This window comes from Barbus barbus, assembly GCF_936440315.1.
Source record: "Barbus barbus genome assembly, chromosome: 5".
Classification (NCBI taxonomy): domain Eukaryota; kingdom Metazoa; phylum Chordata; class Actinopteri; order Cypriniformes; family Cyprinidae; genus Barbus; species Barbus barbus.
In genome coordinates, this window is record NC_136733.1 from 15,220,060 (window position 1) to 15,242,583 (window position 22,524).

At 35.0% G+C, this 22,524-nt stretch overlaps 1 protein-coding gene across 1 annotated transcript; it reads right to left on the bottom strand.

Annotated features, from left to right (window-relative positions):
* Nucleotides 1–1,757: 1,757 nt before the first annotated feature.
* LOC306869447 (cell surface glycoprotein MUC18-like) lies at nucleotides 1,758–21,281 on the bottom strand (the record flags this gene model as incomplete). Its single annotated transcript, XM_079416226.1, has 16 exons — nucleotides 1,758–1,889; nucleotides 2,047–2,161; nucleotides 3,369–3,498; nucleotides 4,392–4,430; nucleotides 5,655–5,796; nucleotides 5,893–6,023; nucleotides 6,113–6,254; nucleotides 6,390–6,505; nucleotides 7,623–7,770; nucleotides 9,025–9,152; nucleotides 10,289–10,468; nucleotides 12,034–12,121; nucleotides 12,218–12,288; nucleotides 12,389–12,614; nucleotides 13,359–13,483; nucleotides 21,233–21,281. 16 exons carry the CDS (start codon nucleotides 21,279–21,281, stop codon nucleotides 1,758–1,760), a joined length of 1,962 nt encoding a protein of 653 aa, XP_079272352.1.
* Nucleotides 21,282–22,524: the final 1,243 nt, after the last annotated feature.

Consider the following 22,524-nt stretch of genomic DNA (forward strand, 5'->3'; position numbering starts at 1 on the left):
TTATCCGTTTATCCAAGTTGGACAGGGTTCCTTAATATCGTGAAGGGCTGTGTGTTTATAAAGCCTTCACATTTGTTATTCTCAGTGTCTTAATGTGGGGTTTTTAATGAACTGCTTCTGAAACTGAACTTATATGTATTATTTAGTCCATTGGGATTTACTGGAAAATCAGGAGATGACTAACTGTTCTGTACATATAAAACAAAATCAACTTTTTCGCTGTTCATAGAATAAAAAAAAAATTTAAGTAAGCTTTCTGCAGCATTATGCAAGGACCGAAAAATTAAAATATTTTCTGAACAGAGCTTAGAAAAGCACAACTGGAACGAATAAGGTCACACAAGTATGATCAATCACTGAACATATTTATAATATATACATTTATGTGGTCTAAAAAGGACATTGAGCCTCATTTGAGAAACAAGCAGAATGAATTCATTACTAAAACCATTTTTACATAAACGGTCACATTTAAATTGGTGCATCAAAGGATTAGTTCACTTTCCGATTAACAATTTTCTGATCATTTACTCACCCCCGTGCCATCCCAGATGTTCTTGTCTTTCTTTCTTCAGTCGAAAGGAAATTAAGGTTTTTGAGGAAAACATTCTTGAATTTTTCTCCACATAATTGACTTCTATGGTGGCCAACAGGTTAAAGGTGCAATTTGCAGTTTCAATGCAGCTTCAAAGTGCTCTACACGATCCCAGCTGAGGAATAAGGGTCTTATCTAATGAAACATTGGTCATTAAAAACACATACTTTTTAACCACAAATGCTCATCTTGCACTAGCTCGACTTCATGCAATAACATAGTCACGTTGGAATGACATAGGCAGAAGTATCGACTCAAAGTTAAACGCCCTTCACAAAAAAAAAAGTAAAACAATGTCGGATGATTTTAAAGTTGGAGAAAATGAGAACTAACTGTGTGTGACCTTTCCAATCACAGAGCTAGTGCAAGATGAGCATTTGTGATTAAAAGTATATATGTTTTTATCCTTTTAGAAAATGACTGATCGTTTCGCTAGATAAGACCCTATTCCTCGGCTGGGATCATGTAGAGCCCTTTGAAGCTGCAGTGAAACTGCAATTTAGACCTTCAATTTAAACAATTTAGACCTTCAACCTGTTGGCTCCCATTGAAATCCACTAAAAATCCTAGAATTTCTTTTCGACTGAAGAAAGAAAGACACAACCATCTTGGATGACATGGGGGTAAGTAAATGATCAGGAAATGTTTATTCTGGAAGTGAACTAATCCTTTAATTTGTGCAACATCATACCAGTTGCAACAGCTTGAGATGATATATTTTTGTAGGCCAACCCAAAAGTAAGCATCACCCTGGTTTCCTTGACAAAAACGCAACAGGATTTTTCCAATGTCTTTTGGATTACCATATTTTATGTCACAGAATAAAACCGGCAGTTTGTATCAACCACAAACCTTGTTTCAGACAATTAACCAAAAGCACATTCAAAAAAACATTGACTTCAGAATGATGGAACCAGAAACTCGTTTCCAGATTTTGGCCAACAAAAATATATCATCCCTGCAGCACTCTATTGGTTTTGATGCAACGTGGTGCTCACCATTAGATGCAGACAGAGTGTGAGAATGTTTTTATTCAGTAATTCATTTAGCTTGTGTTTAAAGGATGAAGCTCGTGGTCTTGAAATTGGTCGATGGTTGAAGAAAAACAATGAACAAACAGTAGAAAATAGAGAACAATCTTCCTTTATCGCTTACGTCCCATTTATCCAAGCATGAATACTGCTGCTGACACACGAGATACAAAAGTACAGTCCACTTTATCCAGAGGAGGTGGCTGCTCCACAAGAGGTCCTCCAGCTCTTAAGACTTGATTGTTGGGTGGTACAGACGCCATCTTTAGTCGCCCACAAGTCTCTGCTTATGAGCTAAGGGTGCTGTTCTTTATTCCAGGAAAAAGCGCCACATAATAAAGTTAGAGAGAGGCTCCTCGTGGTCTTCTCATCATGATAACTGCTATGTTCTTTGAACAAGAGTTAAGTATATGTGGTTACCTGATCATTGGGAGGTTTCTGCTCGCCATTGATGCCCTTCAGTAGCACAGACTCCTCTGTCTTTTTTGCCTTCATCTCTACCACAATGTCATCTTTGTTAGTCTTCTCCTTGGTGCTGTAGGCATTAATGCTGTAGAGATTAACAGACCGATACACCAGACTGCAACATTGGGCTGCACAGATGTTTTTCTGCACTTCTGTTCTGAATTATATATTGCATATGCAATTCGCTGTTAGAAAGTCTTAGTAAATTACCCCAACAAAAGTTTGGACACACTTGACAGAATTTGTTTCTCATGATCATAAAAATATTATTTGATTTAAAGATTACGCTTAAATTATTTTTGCAGACAAATAATCAAAAGTCATGTATGAATTTCTTTCCTGAAATTGTAAAATTGATTAGGGTCTATACATTAACATTAGTAAATGCTTTAGCATGACTTTTTTTCTTTCTTTTTTTATTGGTTAATGTTAATTACCATTCAAAAGTTTAAGGTCAGTATAATGTGTTCTATTTTTAAGAATTTATTTTCAGCAAGAATGTATTAAATTGATCACAAGTGACAGTAAAGACATTTCTAATGTTTCAAAATATTTCGAAGAAATTATCTTTTTAACTTTACATTTATCAGATAATCTTTAAAATATGTTTAATGTTTTTAACATTAATAATAGGAAATAGCCAAACAGCACATTATAATGATTTCTGAAGGATCATGTGACGCTGAAGACTGGAGTAATGGCTTCATCACACAAATACATTACATTTCATATATTAAAATATATATAAAAAGAACACAGTTATTAAATTGTAGTATTTACACAAGATATTTATATTTTATAAATATTTTAAAATCTTGCTGACCCCAAACTTTTGAATAGTAGGTAATAATAATACATATTTAATATATTACCATATTTAATATATTACCATGGTACTGAATATGTCATATACCATGTTTTTTACATGGTACTACAGGATACTTTAATAAAATATCATTAAATTTCAAATTTAAAAGGAAAGTGTCCATTTATGCATAAAGCTCCAAGTTAACATTATAAATACGTGTAAAATATTATTTGGAAAATATTAAGATTTATTTACATTATTGCGTTTTTTCTATTCACTATAGTCCAGTAATGTTAGATTATTCATTATTTATTTTAATAATTTTTAATATTTTTTTGTATTTCTTACACTGTTTTTATCTAATCTTTTCTACAGATTTTCCAGCACTTCCTTGCAGCCCCTGAGGGTCCCCTGACCCCTGTACTAATGTTTACTAATAAACTAAATAGAAGGAAAAGGTATTACATACATTTCTTGCTTGCCTGATCGTCCACAGGGTAACTTGCCCTTTTTATACAGGAAGTAGAAGACACTGCCCAGGATGGCCAGCAACAGGATGCTGACAATAATCACCACAATAATCACTCCACTGTTATCAACTGGAGAGAGAGAACTACAGAATCAACATTGGTATGACTGACTGATATATAATAACCAATGAGCTATTAGCATTTCAACAAGACATAATTAATTCATGCTGAAACGCAATTAACGTACTTTCAGGCAAAATACAAAAGTGAAATACCATACTAAAATCACGAAAAGAGCACTGAAGGACACATTACACTGCACTTTAAAAAAAAGGCTGCAACATTTGTATTCAAAACGCACGCCACATGACAAAGACGCATGCCCTTGTATATGAGACCAGTTTGGTATGAAACATATAATTAGAGTGTTTTAGTAAAATGAAATGAGACTCATAGTCCTCAGAGTCAAATAAAGAAAATTAAGGAGCGCCATTCAGAGGAAGCGTCATCGAATGCTATAAATAAACACAGAGAGACGACAAACAATTGTCTGGGAATGAATTTTATGAGTTAAATCTACTCAATAAAACAGCAGGCCGCCACCACAATCTTCACCATAATAGTTTAAGTCTCAGTTGCAGCCCAGCACTTCAAAACATTTGTTAAAATATTCGCATAGAACTAATTATACATTCATCTTGGAAAACATTCTGCGCTGGATCTGCCCCTGCTATCTGAAGTAATGTCTGCTTCAATTTTTGCTAGCTTTTTTTTTTTTTTTTTTTTGCTCTATGGCTTTTCATCACACAGAATTTTAAATATGCCCAGAGGCCGACACGAAGAGCCAAGCTAACCGAGCTGCTGCGGAGACTTCGCCATATAAAATCTATGAATTATTCAAGTACATTAGCTGATCTTTCATTGTTTGCTAGGGTTGGGATTTGCAGGGATGAAGTGGACTGGGTGTTGATTTAAAGCATACGATCCTTTCTAACAGACAAATAGAGGAAAAAAAATGTTACCTGAAGTTTTTCTAGCTGTTGGAGTCTGGGAGAATGGAACTGGGAGAAAACAACAGACAACATTATCATTTTTGATTCCAAACAACCAATATTATAAATAAAATCAAACATAGTCTATTAATTTAAAAATAAATTACATGGTTAAAATTATATTATAAATCTAATGATGAGACATGTCTTTGAAAAATAAAGACGTTACAACAGTACATTTTCACAAAAATATGTATTATCAAAATATTAGCACAACTGGTTTTAACACTGATAGTAATTAGAAATGTTTTTGAGAAGCTAATCATCATGATAGAATGATTTCTGAAGGATCGTGTGACACTGAAGACTGGAGTAATTCTGAAAATTCAGCTTTGATCACAGGAATAAATTACATAAAAAAACTGTTATTTTAAATTGTATCAATATTTCACAATATTACTGTTTTTAATGTATTTTTGATCAAATAAATACAGCCTTTGTGAGCATAAGTGACTCATAAGTGGCAGTAAAAAAATTACTGACAAAACATTTGAAGAATAAATTAAAATGTAAAAATGATTACAAAACTGAATACATACGTGAATATTAAATGAAATATGATCAATTTTATACTTTACTATAAAATAATTGTAATGATTAATCACATATATAAATCACACATAAATAAATGATTAATCACACATAAATAAATTTTTACACAATTAATAATTAAATAATTAAAATAATTAAAATGTAAAAATTAATCACATATTTTTCCTGAAATTAATCGTGATTAATTCCACCTAACATAAAAAATGCTAAAATAATTTTTTTCATTGCAATAATTTCACATTCACTCCTTAAATGAATGCACAACCAACATAAGGACAGTATACTTTTAATATTTATTTAATGGCATCTTTTTTATGACTGAAGGCCAGTATCGTCTCCGTCTCGGTTATAATGATAATCTGCGTTCTGTTCTAGGTCCACCCCTGAGTTAATAGCGTTAAACATTTTTAGCGCGTTAAACTGAAAAAATGCACTAATTTTGACAGCACTAAGTATAAAATTGTACATAGTAATCTATGTATAGATATTACATTTATATTCAAATAAATATTATGTTTATAATTAGAATACATTTATTCAGTCATATTTTAATTTCATATTTATCATCATGATTAATTAGTGATAAATAATTATTAATAATCATAACTATTATAAAATATATTATTAATGATCAACTGGATGTCCTGATTTGCCGTGTAAATAAGGAAAATGGACTCTTACTGCTCCTGATGCTGTAAGTCTTGGTCTCTATTCCAAAGTCGTTTGTTGAATTGCAGACAGCAACAGTGTCAGTGGTGACTTTAAGCATCACAACGCTGTAGACTTGATCCTCCGTCTCTCTTTTAACAACTTCACGCCAGCTCTGAGACTACAAGACACAGACACACAAGCAAGACAAAAGCGTCAATCCACAGCTCAGTGTAACATGAGCAGAGGGCTGAGAGGAAATCAGTGTTACCTGACTTCCGGTGATGCTCCAGGTGATGGTGGGTTTGGGGTAACCTCTCACCTCACAGCTCAAATTCACCCAACCCCCTACTTTCTCCGTCAGCTCAATCTCCCTCTCCGCATCCTTCATCTGAGGCGCGCCTGGAGGAACAGATCCAGTAATTTAATTTCAATGTTAAAGCTCTTTTGCTGAGTTTCAGGAGTGAAACACTTGATGCGCTCTTCCTCACCCTGTACGATGATATGGACAGAACCGCTGGTCAGCAGGCCTGGAAGAGACGGTACAGTCACCTCACAGTCATACTGTCCAGCTGTGTCGAACGTGGCGTCCTGCAGCTGCATTATGTGTCCTCTCCCGACCTCAATCCCATCCTACACAAACAAACGTGTGCAAACAAATTTAGCAAAGAACGGACGGGGTATAGAAGAAGCTCTAAACAGAATGCGGAAGACCAAACTAAAGTGTCTAGACTGTTGAAGGATGAGTGAATCACACTGCAGTGTTACCTTAAACCACACAGTCGAGGTCTCTAAAGAAGACAGGGCATTGCAGGTGGCTGTCAGACTCTCTCCTCTCAGCATGACCTCTGAGTCTTTGGGCACCACCACAGCTGGGTCCAGATCTGAGCACACACATAAAGGTCAATAAGGTCAATAATTCAGAGTAAAAGCCTCGCTGTGTGAGCTCGACTTGAATTATATCTGCTTCATTTAATGACAGTGAGTAAATGATGACAGAATTGTTATTTTGGGGTGAAGTATTTCTTTCATTTTGCTTTAGAAAAACAGAATCTCTTTATTTTTTTCTTTCTGATTCTTAAAAATTCTGATGTAATTTATTACAGTTTCTGTATTTTGCAAAACATGAAATGCGGAACAATGCAGGCCAAATGACCTTTTTTCAATAAAGAGTGTAACTTGCTGCTAATAATGTTGGCTCCTTTATGTTAAATTATTTTTTGTTTCTTATTTAAATTACTTTGGAATAAAGTACCTGCAAAATTAATAAATATACACTATTTTTATTTTTATTTCTATTAAGATGTTGTTTTGGAAAGAAATTATTTCAATTATTTCAACTATTATGCTCACCAAGGCTGCATTTATTTGATCAAAAATACAGTAAAAACACTTATACTGTGAAACATTATTACAATTTAAAATTTTTGTTTTATATTTTAATATATTTTATAATGTCATTTAAAATATGTTTCAACAGTCATTCAGTCTTCAGTGTCACACGATTCTTCAGAAATCATTCTAATCTGTTGATTTGTTGCTCAAGAAGCATTTTTTATTATTATCAATATGTTGAAAAAAGTTGTGCTGCCCATTATTTTTGTAGAAACCATTATACATTTTTTATTTCAGTATTTTTATGGATGAATAGAAAGTTCAAAAAAGCAGCATGCATTTGAAATAGAAAATGTTGTAATATTATAAATGTCTTTAGTGTCATTTTTGATCATTTTAATGCACTCTTTCTGAATAAAGGTATTAATAAACAAATCTTACTGACCACAAACTTGAATAGTTAATTATTAGTAACAATTAGCAATATTATTACAACAATAATAGTAGTAATTAATATAACAATTAGTAATGTTAATTATTCAACATTATTAGGTGTCAGCATATTTGGCAACGATACTGATCAATGATTAGATTACAGCGGTGTGCTGTTTTTTTCCTAGTTTCCAAATCTGTGTGTAAAATTGAGAAGCTGGAAGTTGAACTCACAGTGCACAGTGAGCTGTAGGGTGTCCACCACCTCATCATGGTTCACAGCATCCAAGTCCAGAGAGTGACATTCATATACACCGCTATCTGCCCGAGACACTTCCTTCAGAACCAGCAGCCCCTGATAGGAATCCAGCTCCACGTCTGACTGTTTTGAGCAGGACACAGAGAACGGCGTCAATCATACTGGAATTAAAATTAGCTCATTAAATTATCTTAAGTCTGTTTATAGAATTTGAATTTAATGAAAAAACATGTAAATCTCTCTCTCTTTTACGTTGAAGTAATTACAGAATAGTGAACAATGCCTTGAATAGCTGTAAAGATTGGAGGAAAACAATAATTAAAACTACATTATAACTGTTTTTCTTCCATGAACCACAAGTAACCAGCGAGTAATGTGAAATTATGATAGAATCCCTTTATGTTTTTGAATGAACTCTGATTGTCATTAAGCTAAACTAAGAATTCAACGGCTCTATTTAGCAGTCATTCTATAGCAGTGTTTTCCCATTGTGGTCTGAGGACCACTTGATATCCAAAACCAGTGTTGTTAACTAAAAATAAGACTTTTTTGTTGTTGTTAACTGAAATAAAGCATAAATAAAAAATATATATAAATATAAATGTTAGATGAAAAACTTAAACAAAAATGAGAAATGTTGCTTTGAAAATAAAACAACAAATTTAACAAAATTTTGTAATGTAAATAATACTAAAATAACACTGCCCTTCAGAGACCAATTAGAACTACATATAAAAAAATTATTATATATTATAATTATGTAATATGATTGTCAAAAAGCACCATCGTTGGGTACTTTGATGGATTAATTATCTAAGACAAAGGATTAACTCTATGATTATTTTAACATTATTTCTGTTAATTTGTCTCACTTCAGTAGTGTAACATTATTGAACACTGACATATATGTGAGTATGTAGGGGTTTAGTCTAATTAGTTTGAGCTAAAAAACAATCTGATTTAATTAGGTTCATTAGCTAAAATGTAGTTATTTCAGTATAATAAGAAAAAAAGCAGTTTGGCACATTTATATATCATTTATATACATTTATATATATTTTTTGGCATAGACTGGAATAGACTAAAGAATATTTTCAGGTAGTTGTTTTGAGATCATTGGTACATTTTTACTTTGGTCTGCCATTTGAAACATTTGAGAACCACTGTTGTCATTTTGTCATATTGTCATTAAAACAAATGCATACTAAACACATACTTCAAGTTGCAAATCAGTAAGGTACTGTTCACCCAGAGCATATAAAGCACATTGTCTGGGCCAGACATCTACTATGTCTGCTTCTTCTCAGTGGTTTACAGCCTCACATTCAGAAAAAAAAACGGGTCCAAATAAAAGAGAAAAAAAGAGGCTATTCTCACTTGTTCTTGGTTGAAAATGATGGGTGCTGGGGGGTTCCCATCGCCTTGACAACGGAGCTCCACTGTGTCCCCCTCTTTGACCAAGCCATCGGGCGATTCTTTCCATATCTCCACACTGGTCGTGGGGTCTATATGACATATGCACATACACAAAGAGCAAGGGGCCATGAATCTTATTTCATTCAAATATATCATACCAAGGCAACATAATTCTCATATTCAGTTATTTAGTCAGTGCTGACAAAGCAAAGACCCTTGTAGCTGTGTCATAATAAAGTTTACCATTACTGGTGACCAGTGCTGGGTAGTAACTGATCTGGATTATGTAATCAGAATTCAAAAATTATGTACTTGTTATTAGATTATACCTTTTTTTATTGATTACATATTATTCACATAAATTTGTCATTTATTGATTTTCCCTATTTTTTTTTTCTTTTACATTTCTCTTTACATTGATAAGAGGTACACAAATAAAATATATATTTAAATATAGTGTTTTTTTATTGTTTTTATTTAATTGTTTTATTTAAAAAATAATAATAATTAAGTATTCATCAACTCACAAAACTCCTGAAGATCTTTCATAAACACTAGTTTGGGAAACCCTGAAGTAATGTGAAGTTTAATGTACTTTGTGTTGTTGATAACAAAGAATGCAACATATTTTCTCTCTCGTTCTATTTTTATATCACGGTGGTACAAAATAATCCTATTTAAATCAATGTCACTTGAGTCAAAAGTAAAATAGTCAAAAGAAGTAGTCTGATTAGATTACTTAAAATGTGTATTCTAATAGATTATGTTACTAATTACAATTTTTTCATGTAATCTTAATAAGTAAGGGGCTACAACTTAGTGTAATCTACCCAGCGTTGTCTGTGATATTCTAAAGCTATCTGAAATATAAAAAACATGAAACAGGAAAATAGTCTTAAAAAAGTCCTTTTCTACAAAACCATGTCAGATCTGTCAGATCTAAAGTGCTCTTTTAAACTTATATTAATACTAAAGACTTATACTAAAGAGTGATATCAACTTCAAATAATTTAGTTTTTTTCCACAATAAAAGTGAAAATACTAATCATAGCTAGTGAGATCAGATATGATGTACATGCAGGTATGTGAAGTGGGACCCAGCACAATGCAACAGATAACAAAAATCCAAGCATCCAAGCAGAGTTATTTAGCTTGTCACAGCTGCAAGAGTTTGCATATATCACATTCCACTTCATCAAAAACTCTCAATCATACATGGACTTACAGTGAACTGTAATATTGATGACTTTGGACTCGGATGTCCTGACAGCTCCTGGGACAAAATAGCTAACTTCACAGGAAAAGTGGGCGTCTTTGTCTTCCTTGGTCACCTTATAATGCAACTCACTCTGCACTGTATATAGACCACTGGATTCCCTCGTCAGTAGGGTTACCATGTTCGCCACTGACATGAAACACACACACAACCAGACAAACATTCACATTAGCAGCATCCTTTAAGAGAAAACAGATCTTAATTCTTCATTTATACCCTGCTGGAAAAACAGGTCATACCATCTTAAGGAGTCTAGCTGGTTTCTGGAAAACATTTGCTTGTCTAGTGTGGCCTACCAGCTCAAAACAGCTTGACCAAGATGGTCTACCAGACTGACACAGATTCCACCAAATGGCAGTCCAGCTGACCAAACATCGAATACAGCCTGGACCAGCTAATGAACTAATAAGCAGCTACTGTTCTCAAGTCAACATCAGAACAGGATCTTCTTAATTGGCCATTAGTGGATTGTGAATAATAAAGATTTTTTTAAATGAATCAATATGAGCTATTAAGATATTAGATCATTAATTGTGCATGCTCGTTTACCATATTTTACATGTAGATTACCTTGATTGTCATCTAACACGCACTTAAAATTACAAGGTTAAATGTAATCCTTAGCAAATATCAAAAATAATTTTTGGCTTATTGGAATTTTAACATATGTACATCTCTAGTCTCAGATTGTGAAGCAAGTTATTGTACTTTAATGTAAAATTACACACAGTAATCCATTTTTCTTTGTATAATGTGCACTGATGAGTCATGCACAATATGACAAGGAATTTGTATTAAGAAAGTAAATAAGGTCAATTTTGATTTGATTTTCCAGCAGGGGAAATTAATGTTTATATACTTACTGTTACAAAAAAACATTTGGGATCAGAAACTGATGAATGATTTAAACTGACCAAGTGACAGCAAAGACTTTTACATTTCAAAAGATTTATTATATAGAACATTTTCAGTAAGAAGAAATGATTCTTTAGAAGTAAATCAGCATATTAGAATGATTTCTGAAGGATCATGTGACACGGAAGACTGGTGGCTGCTGAAAATTCAGCTTTGTCACCACAGGAATAAATTACATTTTAAAATATGTGACCCTGGAGCACAAAACCAGTCTTAAGTCGCTGGAGTATATTTGTAGCAATAGCCAAAAATACATTGTATGGGTCAAAATTATCGATTTTGTTTATGCCAAAAATCATTAGGATATTAAGATCATGTTCAGCATGGTCAGCTTTAAAGGCGATTTTCTCAATATTTAGATTTTTTTGCACCCTCAGATTTCCAAATATCGTCCTATCATAACAAAACACACATCACTGGAAAGTTTATTTATTCAGCTTTCAGATGATGTATAAATCTCAATTTTGCTAAATTGACACTGATGACTGGTTTTGTGGTCCAGGGTCACATATATAAAAATAGTTTGGGTTAGTAAATTGTAAAAATATTTTGCAATATTACAGTTTTCCTTTTTGTTTTGATTAAACAAATCAGCCTTTGTTAGCATTAAATAAGAAAAAACCTGCTGACCCCAAACAGTTGTATACAAATGAATTAATATAAAACAAAATATATTAAATAACTTAAAATTATATTATACAGAATAATAACGATTACTGAATGATAATAATATATAGACAAAAATAAATAGATAATAAATATGTCCGTTTTTTACTCACAGCCACTAGTGGGGTGGATGGGGATGTGATCACGGTACCATGTGATGTTTGGCTTGGGAAAGCCTTCTCTGGTCTCACAAGATGCAATCTAACAAACAAAAAACTGTGTCAGCTTAAACCCACCATAAATAACTGACACAAACATTATATAAGCACACAGAGAGAATCTGAGTGCGTGATGTACCTTAGCTGGGGAGTCACCGGACACAGAAACTCCAGAGAGGACACCTTCAATGATGGGAGGCTCTGGGGGGTCTGAAAACAGCAAGTTCACATTTGTACATATAAATTAAGGAAAAGAAGCAACAACATAAAGCTGTTTAGCGAGACTGTTCAATTGACAGAAGAGACTTACCAAAAACCTTCAAGAGAGTCTTGCCCTCTTCACTGCCTGCTGACAATCCACTGACCTGACAGAAAAACTCTCTTTCATCAGACAGATTTACATCCTGAATGGTCAGAGTTTCTCCATCACTGTTTGATCGCACACTGATACGATCGCTGTAGGTCGTGTTCTCATCCACCTTCTGCATGGTCAGATCGCTGAATGAGATTCGGACCCGATGACCTTCACGTTCCCGCTGAGGATGATGGGAAGTAAAACTTGGTCTGTAGATATGACTCGAGTCCCTCATTCAAATGTAAGTTCAAGGAACACTTTAATATTTTTTACATCAGCAGGTGAAATTTGAACATATCCAGAAACATTAAAGTGTTAGTTGACCCAAAAATGGAAATTCTGTCATCATTTATTCATCCTCGTAAGTTTGCAATTGTGAGAAATAAAGTCAGAATGGCGAGACATTTGCGAGTTTTTTCTCGCAATCTTGACTTTGTTTTACTCGCATATCCTTTCTCAGAAATGTGAGATACAAATTTGCAATTGCAAGTTATAAAGTCCAATTCTGAAGGAAAAGATTATTTTATTACAATTGAGAGTTTATATCATTATATAATTTTGACTTTATAACTCGCATATGTGATATAAATTGAAACTGTGAGATATAAACTCGCAATTCTGAGAGAAAAGAATTGTGAGATAAAAAGTTGCAATTACCTTTTTTATTATTATTTAATAAGCTTCCATATGATTGTGTCTCTTAAGACTTGTATTAAACTGCTTGATTCATATGGATTATTTTAGTGTCTTTGCAAACTTTTTGAAACATCAACGTTTTGGTTGCGTGGACTTTTTAATGCATGGACATAAATCTAGGTTTCTTAAAAAATATCTTTCGGTTTGGAAAATAAATGAAGGAATTTGAAGGTGAACTGTCCCTTTAAATCAAAAAGTGTGAAAGAGTCAGAGAGCTTTCAGGACTCACCACAAACCACTGGACCATGACCATCATGGGCTGCTCGGTGAAGGTATACAGGCAGGGGATTTCTGCTGACTCATCCATGTAAACCTCTACAGTGTCCTCCATCTTCAGATCCACTAGCGCCCAAGCTGCCAAAGAAAACACTGAGATTGTGAGCTTGAGGCCATGTGAGAACAAAGGCTGCTTTATCAACACGTGAAAAAACACATTAACAAGCTTTTAATGCATTTTAAATTGTGTACTAATGTTTAAGCCACAGCCCTGGAGAAAACTAAATTACACTCCTATTAATGATAGGTCAGCAGCAGTAAAACACGGTCTTTGTTAAAATTGCTCCGGGTCATTTGAAGTCTGTGCATGATGACAAGGCCCTTGCCGGAACTGTGGACTGTTTTTGCATGTTCTGCACTGATTTAGGGGTGAAATTATTTAGGATTGATTTAGTATGGTAAAAAGAGGGAATTTTTTCAAAACTGAAAATGAATTTATAATCAGCCAAATCAGAGAAACAAAAATGGACGGCGTGGTGCATGTCTACAAGTTTGTCAATGATGAGATTTATCGGTATTGCTGGTGACTCAGGTTTTCATGTTGATGTTATCATGTTTTTGAATTCGGTGACTGTAGATTGCATGCGGGCCAACTGAGAACATCAGACAGCCAACGAATCATTGTTATCCTGTTGTGATTGTTATCATGACAGCTCACATGGTATCTATGCAGCTCTTTTCAATTTTCTGGCTCTGTTTGTTGGGGAAAATCAATGTAATTCCAAAGCTCATCCATCAGATGTATTGATAGAAAAAAAGCATAATCAAATTAGACAATATATTTAGTAAACAAATACATAAGGGGTGTAAGAGGTGCATAAATTGACTGAGGAATGTAAACCCTGCAGAACTTTTTGTGTAATTCAGACTCTCTGCAGCCTTGCTGATGACCCACATTTGTAGATGCATTGATCTCGCAGAAGTTGAAAGCTAAACCGCACTGGCACAGCTTCACATGGCTGGCAATATTACTCTGAAGAATGCTCTAGGCCACCATACCACATCAGCACTGGAAAATAGGCAAAATCATTAACTCCATGCAAGCTATTCCCCATACAAGCTATTACATGTTATGGCTCTCAAATACATTTTCATGAAAAGCAAAGGATAAAACATGGACCATTAACTTACTTCATAATGCATAAAGTGGATTGTCTTTGCAAGAATATGAAAAACTATATGCATTTGAAAACTAAGTTGAATCTCACATAAAATATGTCTAGGTTAGAAAGAAATAATAGCATAACCCAGAATGAAGCCTATTTTAGCAACAGATTTAGAAAGTGTTTTTTTTGCATTGTGACATTAAAAACAGTTGAGCTAACAGTTTTTCCATTTTCTTATTAATATAATGTGTCCAGTACTTTAAAATAATATTTTTTTTATTTCTTACTGTATTACAGAGAATGAGAATCTGCATTACAGTAAAGATAGTGAGACTTTACTGACAAATAAGTTAAAAATATTGTCGCTAAATGGTTAGCCCCCCCCCAAAAAAAAAAACTTAAATGATGAATTATTAATGTACAAAACCATGCTAAAGTTTGTGGTCAGTAAGACTTTATTTATTTGTAATTTATACTTTTTTCAGATACCAGTGGCGATTTCTTTAAGACTGCAAGGGAAGCTCAGCTTCCCCTATAATGTCAAAAAATTAATGGTCAAACATGTACTATTGTGTTAACATTTTATTGATTAAAAATGCGTTAGAACACGTTCATCTCGAAGACGAGTTCGTTCAGAATCAGCTACATATAGCAGGTAACTCGATTTCCTTCTCATATATTCCCGTAGCATCAGTGTATTTGCCTGTTGAAGCCCAGCGTCCATTGACTTCAATGGGGCTGCTTTGAACAGTTTTTTTCATTGCATCAAAACTAGACGGTCATTGGATAAATGCTGCGATTATGTCCCGCCCCCGGACGCTCAGCGTCTCTGGGGGTGAATGGAGGAGTGGGCGCGGCCGGACTCCGGGCTTCTGCGTGATGATTGGAGGGTTTGTCGAAAGACTGCATCTCCTTTTGATTGACAGCGATTGTGTCCTATAAGAAGTCGCTGATGGTGAAGCCATTCGAGCCAGTGTTGCCAATTTAGCGACTTTTCAGACCACCCTAGTGACTTTTCAGACCACCCTAGCGACCTTTTTCCCCAAAAGTGACTAGCGACAAAGCTAGCGACTTCTTTGACAAACCTTAGCGAGTCTCTGTGATCGCTGGTACTGCCGCAACGGCGCGAGGTCAGCGCGCACGCACCTCTTTCTCTGTTCAGTGAGCGGCTGAGAGGAGCAGCGCGTTCAGTTCAAATAGATATTATGTTGCTTCTCTAATTTTACATGCAAATATAGCCGAAATCACAGCACAGGAATTGTCTTGTCTTATCTTGTGTGTATTATTTGATTTCATCAGACGACGGCTCGATTATAAATTAGGATTTTTGTGCAGACTAACTTCTTGGAAGGGAGAGCTGGTTATGTATTCTTAAAGGGCTGCGTTTCAGTCACTATTTCATATTTATCCCGTTGACTGACAACATAAACAGTAAAATATATAAAGGAGAACAGTTTTATTGAGAATTTGGCTGCATTAAAATACAGTATGAGCACAGAGAGACAAACAAATGTAAAAGACAATATGACGCGATGATTAATATGCTAATTAGCGCATGGCGTCATCTGGCGACATTTAGCGACTTTTCAAACTGGCTTTAGCTCCTTTCCATCGAAAGAAGCTGGCAACACTGATTGGAGCTCAGTCCCATAGTGAACTTTGCAAGTGTAGTCAAAAGACAAACTGCTGCAACCTATTTCTTAATATTTGCTTGGCGAAATTGCTGGCCAATTTTCATTATACGTTTCACACAATTATACACCACATGCCTTGTTTCAGTTTAACCTAATTCCCACATTTCCTCCGTCGAGTTTAATATGTTTTTTTAGATCGTTTGTTCATTCATTCATTCATACAGTAGGCCAGGCGGTGAACTAGCCAGCTAGCAAACTGCACAAGATGGCAGAATTTATGTATAAATAAATGGACCATTTTTATGATGTAGGCCGAAAATGAGCTTCCCCTCTTTGAAAGACCAGCAGCCGCCACTGTCAGATACATTACATTGTGTTATGAGTTGCGGAGGAAGGAATGCAGGAAGACGAGGGATGAAGAATAAACAGGTTCTTTTAATCATGCAGATGAATTAACAACAGAAATAGCAGCTTAAACATAACTTTACTTTGTAGACTCGACGAAGGGTAGAGCAAAACTGAATGCTTATAAAGGAACAGGAACAAAAGGAGTAAATGAGATAATTAACACAAAAAAGGTGAAGAGGATGAATGATTAACTAAACTAGGACAGGAACTACCAAATAAGGGCAAAACAGAACTGAAAGGAAACCGACACGTGGCACATTGATCTAAAGTGAAATAAAGTAAAATTATGAACACATTTTAAATAAGCAATAAATTCTTCACCATCAAAGGAATAAATGGCATTTAGAAAATAATTATTTTAAATTGTAATAATATTTCACAATATTGCTGTTTTTATTGTATTTTTAATAAAACTAATGTATCTTTAAAAAAAAAAATCTTATTAACCCCACATGTTTGAATGGTAGTGTACCTTCATTCATTCATCAATTCATTAATTAACTTTTAATATAAAACAAAATAAGATGTTTAGCAAAATGCCCAAGCTGCTTTTTTCCATACAATGAAAATGAACAGGCACTGGGTTGGTCCGATATAATAGTACCAAAAGGTATGGCTTGTGTACTATATTCCAAGTTTTCTGAATCCAATGAAGCTGAGTAAATAAAGGCACAATTTTCATTTTTGGGTGAACTATTCATTTAAAATCCTCCCTCTCTTTACTTTCTGGCTGTCTCTTTTGTGGCAACATTGAGGTTTTGAGTGGCAAACACAGACCTGTCGGCAGCTGCCACCACACCAACTGAAAAAATACAGACCATGTGTTTTTTGTGTCATGATTATATTTGACAGCACACCTTCAATGAAGCAGATAAAGAACATTTTCAAAAAACAAGACCCAGATTTTGTGACCACAGGCGTTATTTTAATCTAAAAATCTTTGTGTGACTCAGACATGAGCGATACCATTCATCTTCACATCTTCCATTCCTCAGATATCTGCGATCAAAACAAGCGTCCAGCCACTGTGACTTTTCAAATGTCACTCTCTGCCCTCAACGGCCTTTTTGTATTAAAAGAAAGTCAATTTTTCCTCCCTTCAGCCCTTCTATCTCTCTGCAACCTGCTCTCTGTCTCTCTCTCGCTCTTTCTCTCAGCATGCAGAAAATAGGCTCGGACTGAAAGGCCTCCTTTTTAATTGGAAACATCTGGGAAGTAGGGAGCTGGGCTGGTAGGGTGCCGTGGAGTGGGTTATTATGGGATTTCCACGTCCTTGGCGAGTGACTGGTGGAGGAGAGAGACGTTGGCGAGGGTTCAGGGGTGAAGTGGCTACACAACAACCTCATCACTCGTCTCCCTCCCCTCAGCGGTATGAGGTCAGTGGCACAGCTACTGCTGGAAGGAGGGGGTCTGGCTGTGTCAACAACAATTGAGATGGGTTAGCCTCGGAGCTCACGGTGTGTTTGTGATTGAGTGATCAATGAAACATGGTTTTCTGAATTTCACCTCAATGCCACACAAACCCTATCCTTAATCACTATCTTTGGTCAATAAATAACACTAAACAGCTTAAACCAAGATGCACTAATAATTTAATGAGATTTAGGTTTAGTACATACTAATGTGTGATCTTGAATAGTGTATTAGATTTTTAATAAGTCTTTGTTAAAGTGTTATAAGCCCTGAACCAATCCCACCAGCTACAAGGTGAATCAAAACAGTACAAACTGTTCGAAGCAAAAAAAAAGTAAATGAACATCGGACAAAAAGTGTACTTAATGGCTTTAATGAGGGAAAGAACTACAATCCCATGAACCACTGCGAATGACCTAACTGAATTAAAAATGATGGCGAAATATCCGTTTAAAGTTGTTGATTGTGTATGTATAGAATAAATATGTTTTAACTTTATTGAAAAATATGCATATATATGTCAGGGTTCTATCAAAGGTATTTAAATACAAAATACTATTTTGTATTTAAATACTTTTGAAAAAAATCAAATGTATTTTATATTTAAATACATTTAATCTTAGTATATTTGTATTTTCAAAATACATAAAATACTTTTTGACCAATCAACCTCTTTTTTAGACTGCTGACTTCCTGTATCAACTAGCTCTCTCACCTATGCCACTTTCATGCATGTGAGCTGCAGCTATATGACTCCATCTAGAATTGGGTAATTACATTTTCTGGATTCCTGTAAGGAAATAAGGAATAATACTGCCTTCGTGTGCTATCAAAGTTTCCTATTTCCAATTTCAGAAGTCCTGATTATAAGCATGTCACATTCAAGTGCTTTGCTGTTGGAAAGAATCATGGAGGACGCCAGGTTTCCCTGATTTTTTTTCCTGAAAGTGCTATCTTTACAGTTAGCTTGTTGATGGTTCTGGATTTTCAGTCAAATACATGCTGTTTTGCTGTGTATAAACCATGCAAAATGTTTGAAATGGTTATTGCACTACTAGGTGCATGACTTTAACATTAAAACAAGGTGATCTTGCTTTTGTGGGAAAAAAAGCATATCTGTCCCAGCAGGTAAAAAAGAGCACTAGCAAGGGGAACATAGCATTAGCACTCGTCAGTCTTGTTAGGTTTTTCAGCTTTCTGTGTGTGTGCACCCCAAGAAAAAGATAACTATAATGATAATAATAAAGATATAAATTAAAAAAATTCTAAGGGTATACTCACACTAGGCACAGCTGCCTTGTACTAAAGCCCAAGCACGATTTTCCTTTCGATCACACAGTGTACCGCAAACGAGCCACCTCTTCAAGCTGGCCAGGGCATGGTTAAACGAACCCCACTGGACATTGCTATAGTTTCCGCCCTGAGCTGTTCTATGCTATCCTCCGTTTTCTCCATGCAAGCAATCCCGATGCTCTGTGTTTGAATGTAAGACTGAACATAAGAGTCTTAATTTTCTCCCAACATTTATGCTGCTGAGGACACTGTGGATGACTTTCATTTTTAAAGGTAATGCGCCTCAAAATCTACCTTAATACGTGTATCACTCCAGACTCCTTTGTGAATGCCATGTAGTTATTGTGCTTAGCGTTTTAACTTAGCATATTTGTGTGCTTACATTAAATATTTTTTAACTGATCAGCACCACACTTATGAGATTAGTTCTCGCCGTTCGTAGCTCGAGATTCGTTCGTTAGCACGGTCGCGTGGCTTGGTCAATTGATCCTGTAAAAGGTCTGTAACATTGCGCTGTTTCGTCCCATTTTCAGTGCATTTGGCTTCCCATATGTACGGCTAAACACTGGTTCTCTCACTCTGTTATGTTGCTTCTACCGGCTGTTTATTGGTGTAGATATGCAATGCAGAGAGATGTATACGCTACACCCTCTTCTGGAGACAGGGCGGGAATATGCAGCTCATTTGCATTTAAAGCGATACACTCTTTTTTTAGACACACCCCAAAAATGACATTTTCCAGCTGTTATAATAAATGATCTGTTGGGTATTTTGGGCTGAAACTTGACAGACACATTCTGGAGACACCCAAGACCAATATTACATCTTGTAAAAAGGGGCATAATAGGTGCCTTTTAAAGGCAATAGCATGTGAGCAATCAGTGCTGTTTTGGATTGTGTATGTATATAAATGTGCAAAGAATCTCTGGAGTATGATGCAAGAGCAATGAATCAAACCCTTAATGAATCAAACATCAAATAAAGCAAAACTAGTTAAGTATAGTCCTCAGATGACATGATCGTTACAGCAGCATTTTGGAGAAAGTACATTGTGGAGAAATCTGCTGACTTGAATCGCATATACATGGGAGTAAAGTGTACGGCAATTAGACCTACATACTGTGTTAATGTGATTAACTACTGCGTAATATGTAATAATCTGACATTAACTGTGATTTCATTCCATTGTTTTAATTTAATCATGGCCATGTTTTATTCATTATTTTTCTCAATATTTTTTCCCCTTGCATATCTTGTGCGAGGCTCCGTACGGAAAGATGCTGGACCCAGATGCTGCAGCTATTACATCTTCCAGCAGAGGCTTACAGCCATGTCAACAAGCAAGACCCTCAACCCTCGAAACAATGTCAAAACAAATACTTTAAAAAAATCATTTTTAATGCAAAATTGACTTATTGAGTAAATTCATTTAGACATTCAAGTACTGATATACTTAGCTTATTACACTATAAATAGAGCTTTTCACACTAGATGTGGACTATAGCCACAAATGTCACTTAAAGGACATATCAGAACTATGAATTTCACAGAAAGATTTCATATGATTTCACAGAAACCTTGGTTCATATATGGATATTTCTAATAAAAATCTGAAGACCTACACACGTTTAGCTATCTAAATGTGGACATACCATAACCACAGTTTTTAGCCTATATAAAGCTGATCGTAATTACTTCAGACTAACCCCAATCCACATCCTGCTTCTAAAAACAAACTTTTTATATATTTAGAATTTTTAAAAATAACTTTATTAATAAACCATTTTAACCTTTGAGGATTTCCCCAGTGTGAGATTTTGTCAGGTTTTGCAACGTCTGTACACAATTTGGTCCCTAAAGTACAGCTAAGTGAACCCCTCCCACACACAAAGCCTTATTAAACTCACAGTCACATCCCGCTGGTCCCATTCTGCATTCGCACCCCATTTTTAGGGCTGCTGCCTTTCTCTCACCCCCTCCCTCGACCACCCCACCCCAGTCGAGAGCAGCCGCCACACTCATTGTGACTAAGACGCTGGCCCTATTTGCTCAGACCTCTCTGTCCTTTAGCACAGCTTCACTGAGGCCCCCCGACTGCGTCCATCCACCCATAGCCTCCAGATACAAGCCATTGTTCCCACACCTGGGGAGCAAATCTCCTTCTCCCCAACTGTCTCCAAGCCTTATCTAAGCTTAAAACATCCTGAAGTTTCTCACATATGCCCCTGTTTAAATCTTCAGGTAAACAGAAAGGTGAACAGAAGTTCATTGTTTGCCTCAAGTGGTGTTTTTGTTATCTTCTCCAACAAACATTTCTGAAATAGCCTGGAACAAACAAGTTAACAATGATTTTTTTTCCCTTAAACATGGCCGGATAATAAGATTAGCAAAGGAGAAGAATATTTTGTCAGAGGAGATCTGAGGCAAAGATCTACATGTTTTTTTTTTCTTATCTGAGAGAGAGAAAGAATAGGGTCAATGAGAGTGTTCACAATAAAGAGCTTTTAAAAATGCAGTTTAAAAAACGTCTGCCAAGTTCTTAGGAACGCAAACTTTGTATTCATGTATTTGTTTCATTTGTTTTTTTGTTTGTTTTTTTTACTTTTATAACATTTTCAAGAAATGTTTACAACCTTTCCTAGAAAAATAATAACGATTTATATATTCTACCACCTGAACTAACCTTGCCTTGTTATACATTTTTAATAATAAAAAAAAGGTGGGAAAACAAAAACAATGAAACAAAGCGATGCAAAACTAAATGAAACAAAACAAAAAGCAAAAACAATGAAAACAGCAACAATAAACTAAACTAAACTAAACTAAACTAAAAAACAAATCAAACCAAACCAAAACAAAACCACTTCAAAAAGCAAAGGGAGATAAGATGGAAGCAATAATTATAAGTAATAATAAACATAAGTAAACAATTAAGCACATGAAAGAAAAGTACTAAAATTTAAAAAGATAGATCAACAAAATTACATGTGCATAAACAAACTTCTGTGCAACATATTTTTCATATGGTGACGTAGTAGCAAAATGTGTCTGGGTGGACAGGGTCAAACAGCCAAATCAATTTTCAAAGTATGAAATTATCCGATACTTTAGGAGACTTATTTACCTTGACACACATCATGAGGGCCTGCTGGGGCCCTATATATGAAATAATTTCCTCTTTTGAATTCCTTTTCCTCCACTGTTTTGTGTCTGCATGGTTCCACCTGTTGCTCTACATGACTTTGATTAGTCGAACAATTGTTTT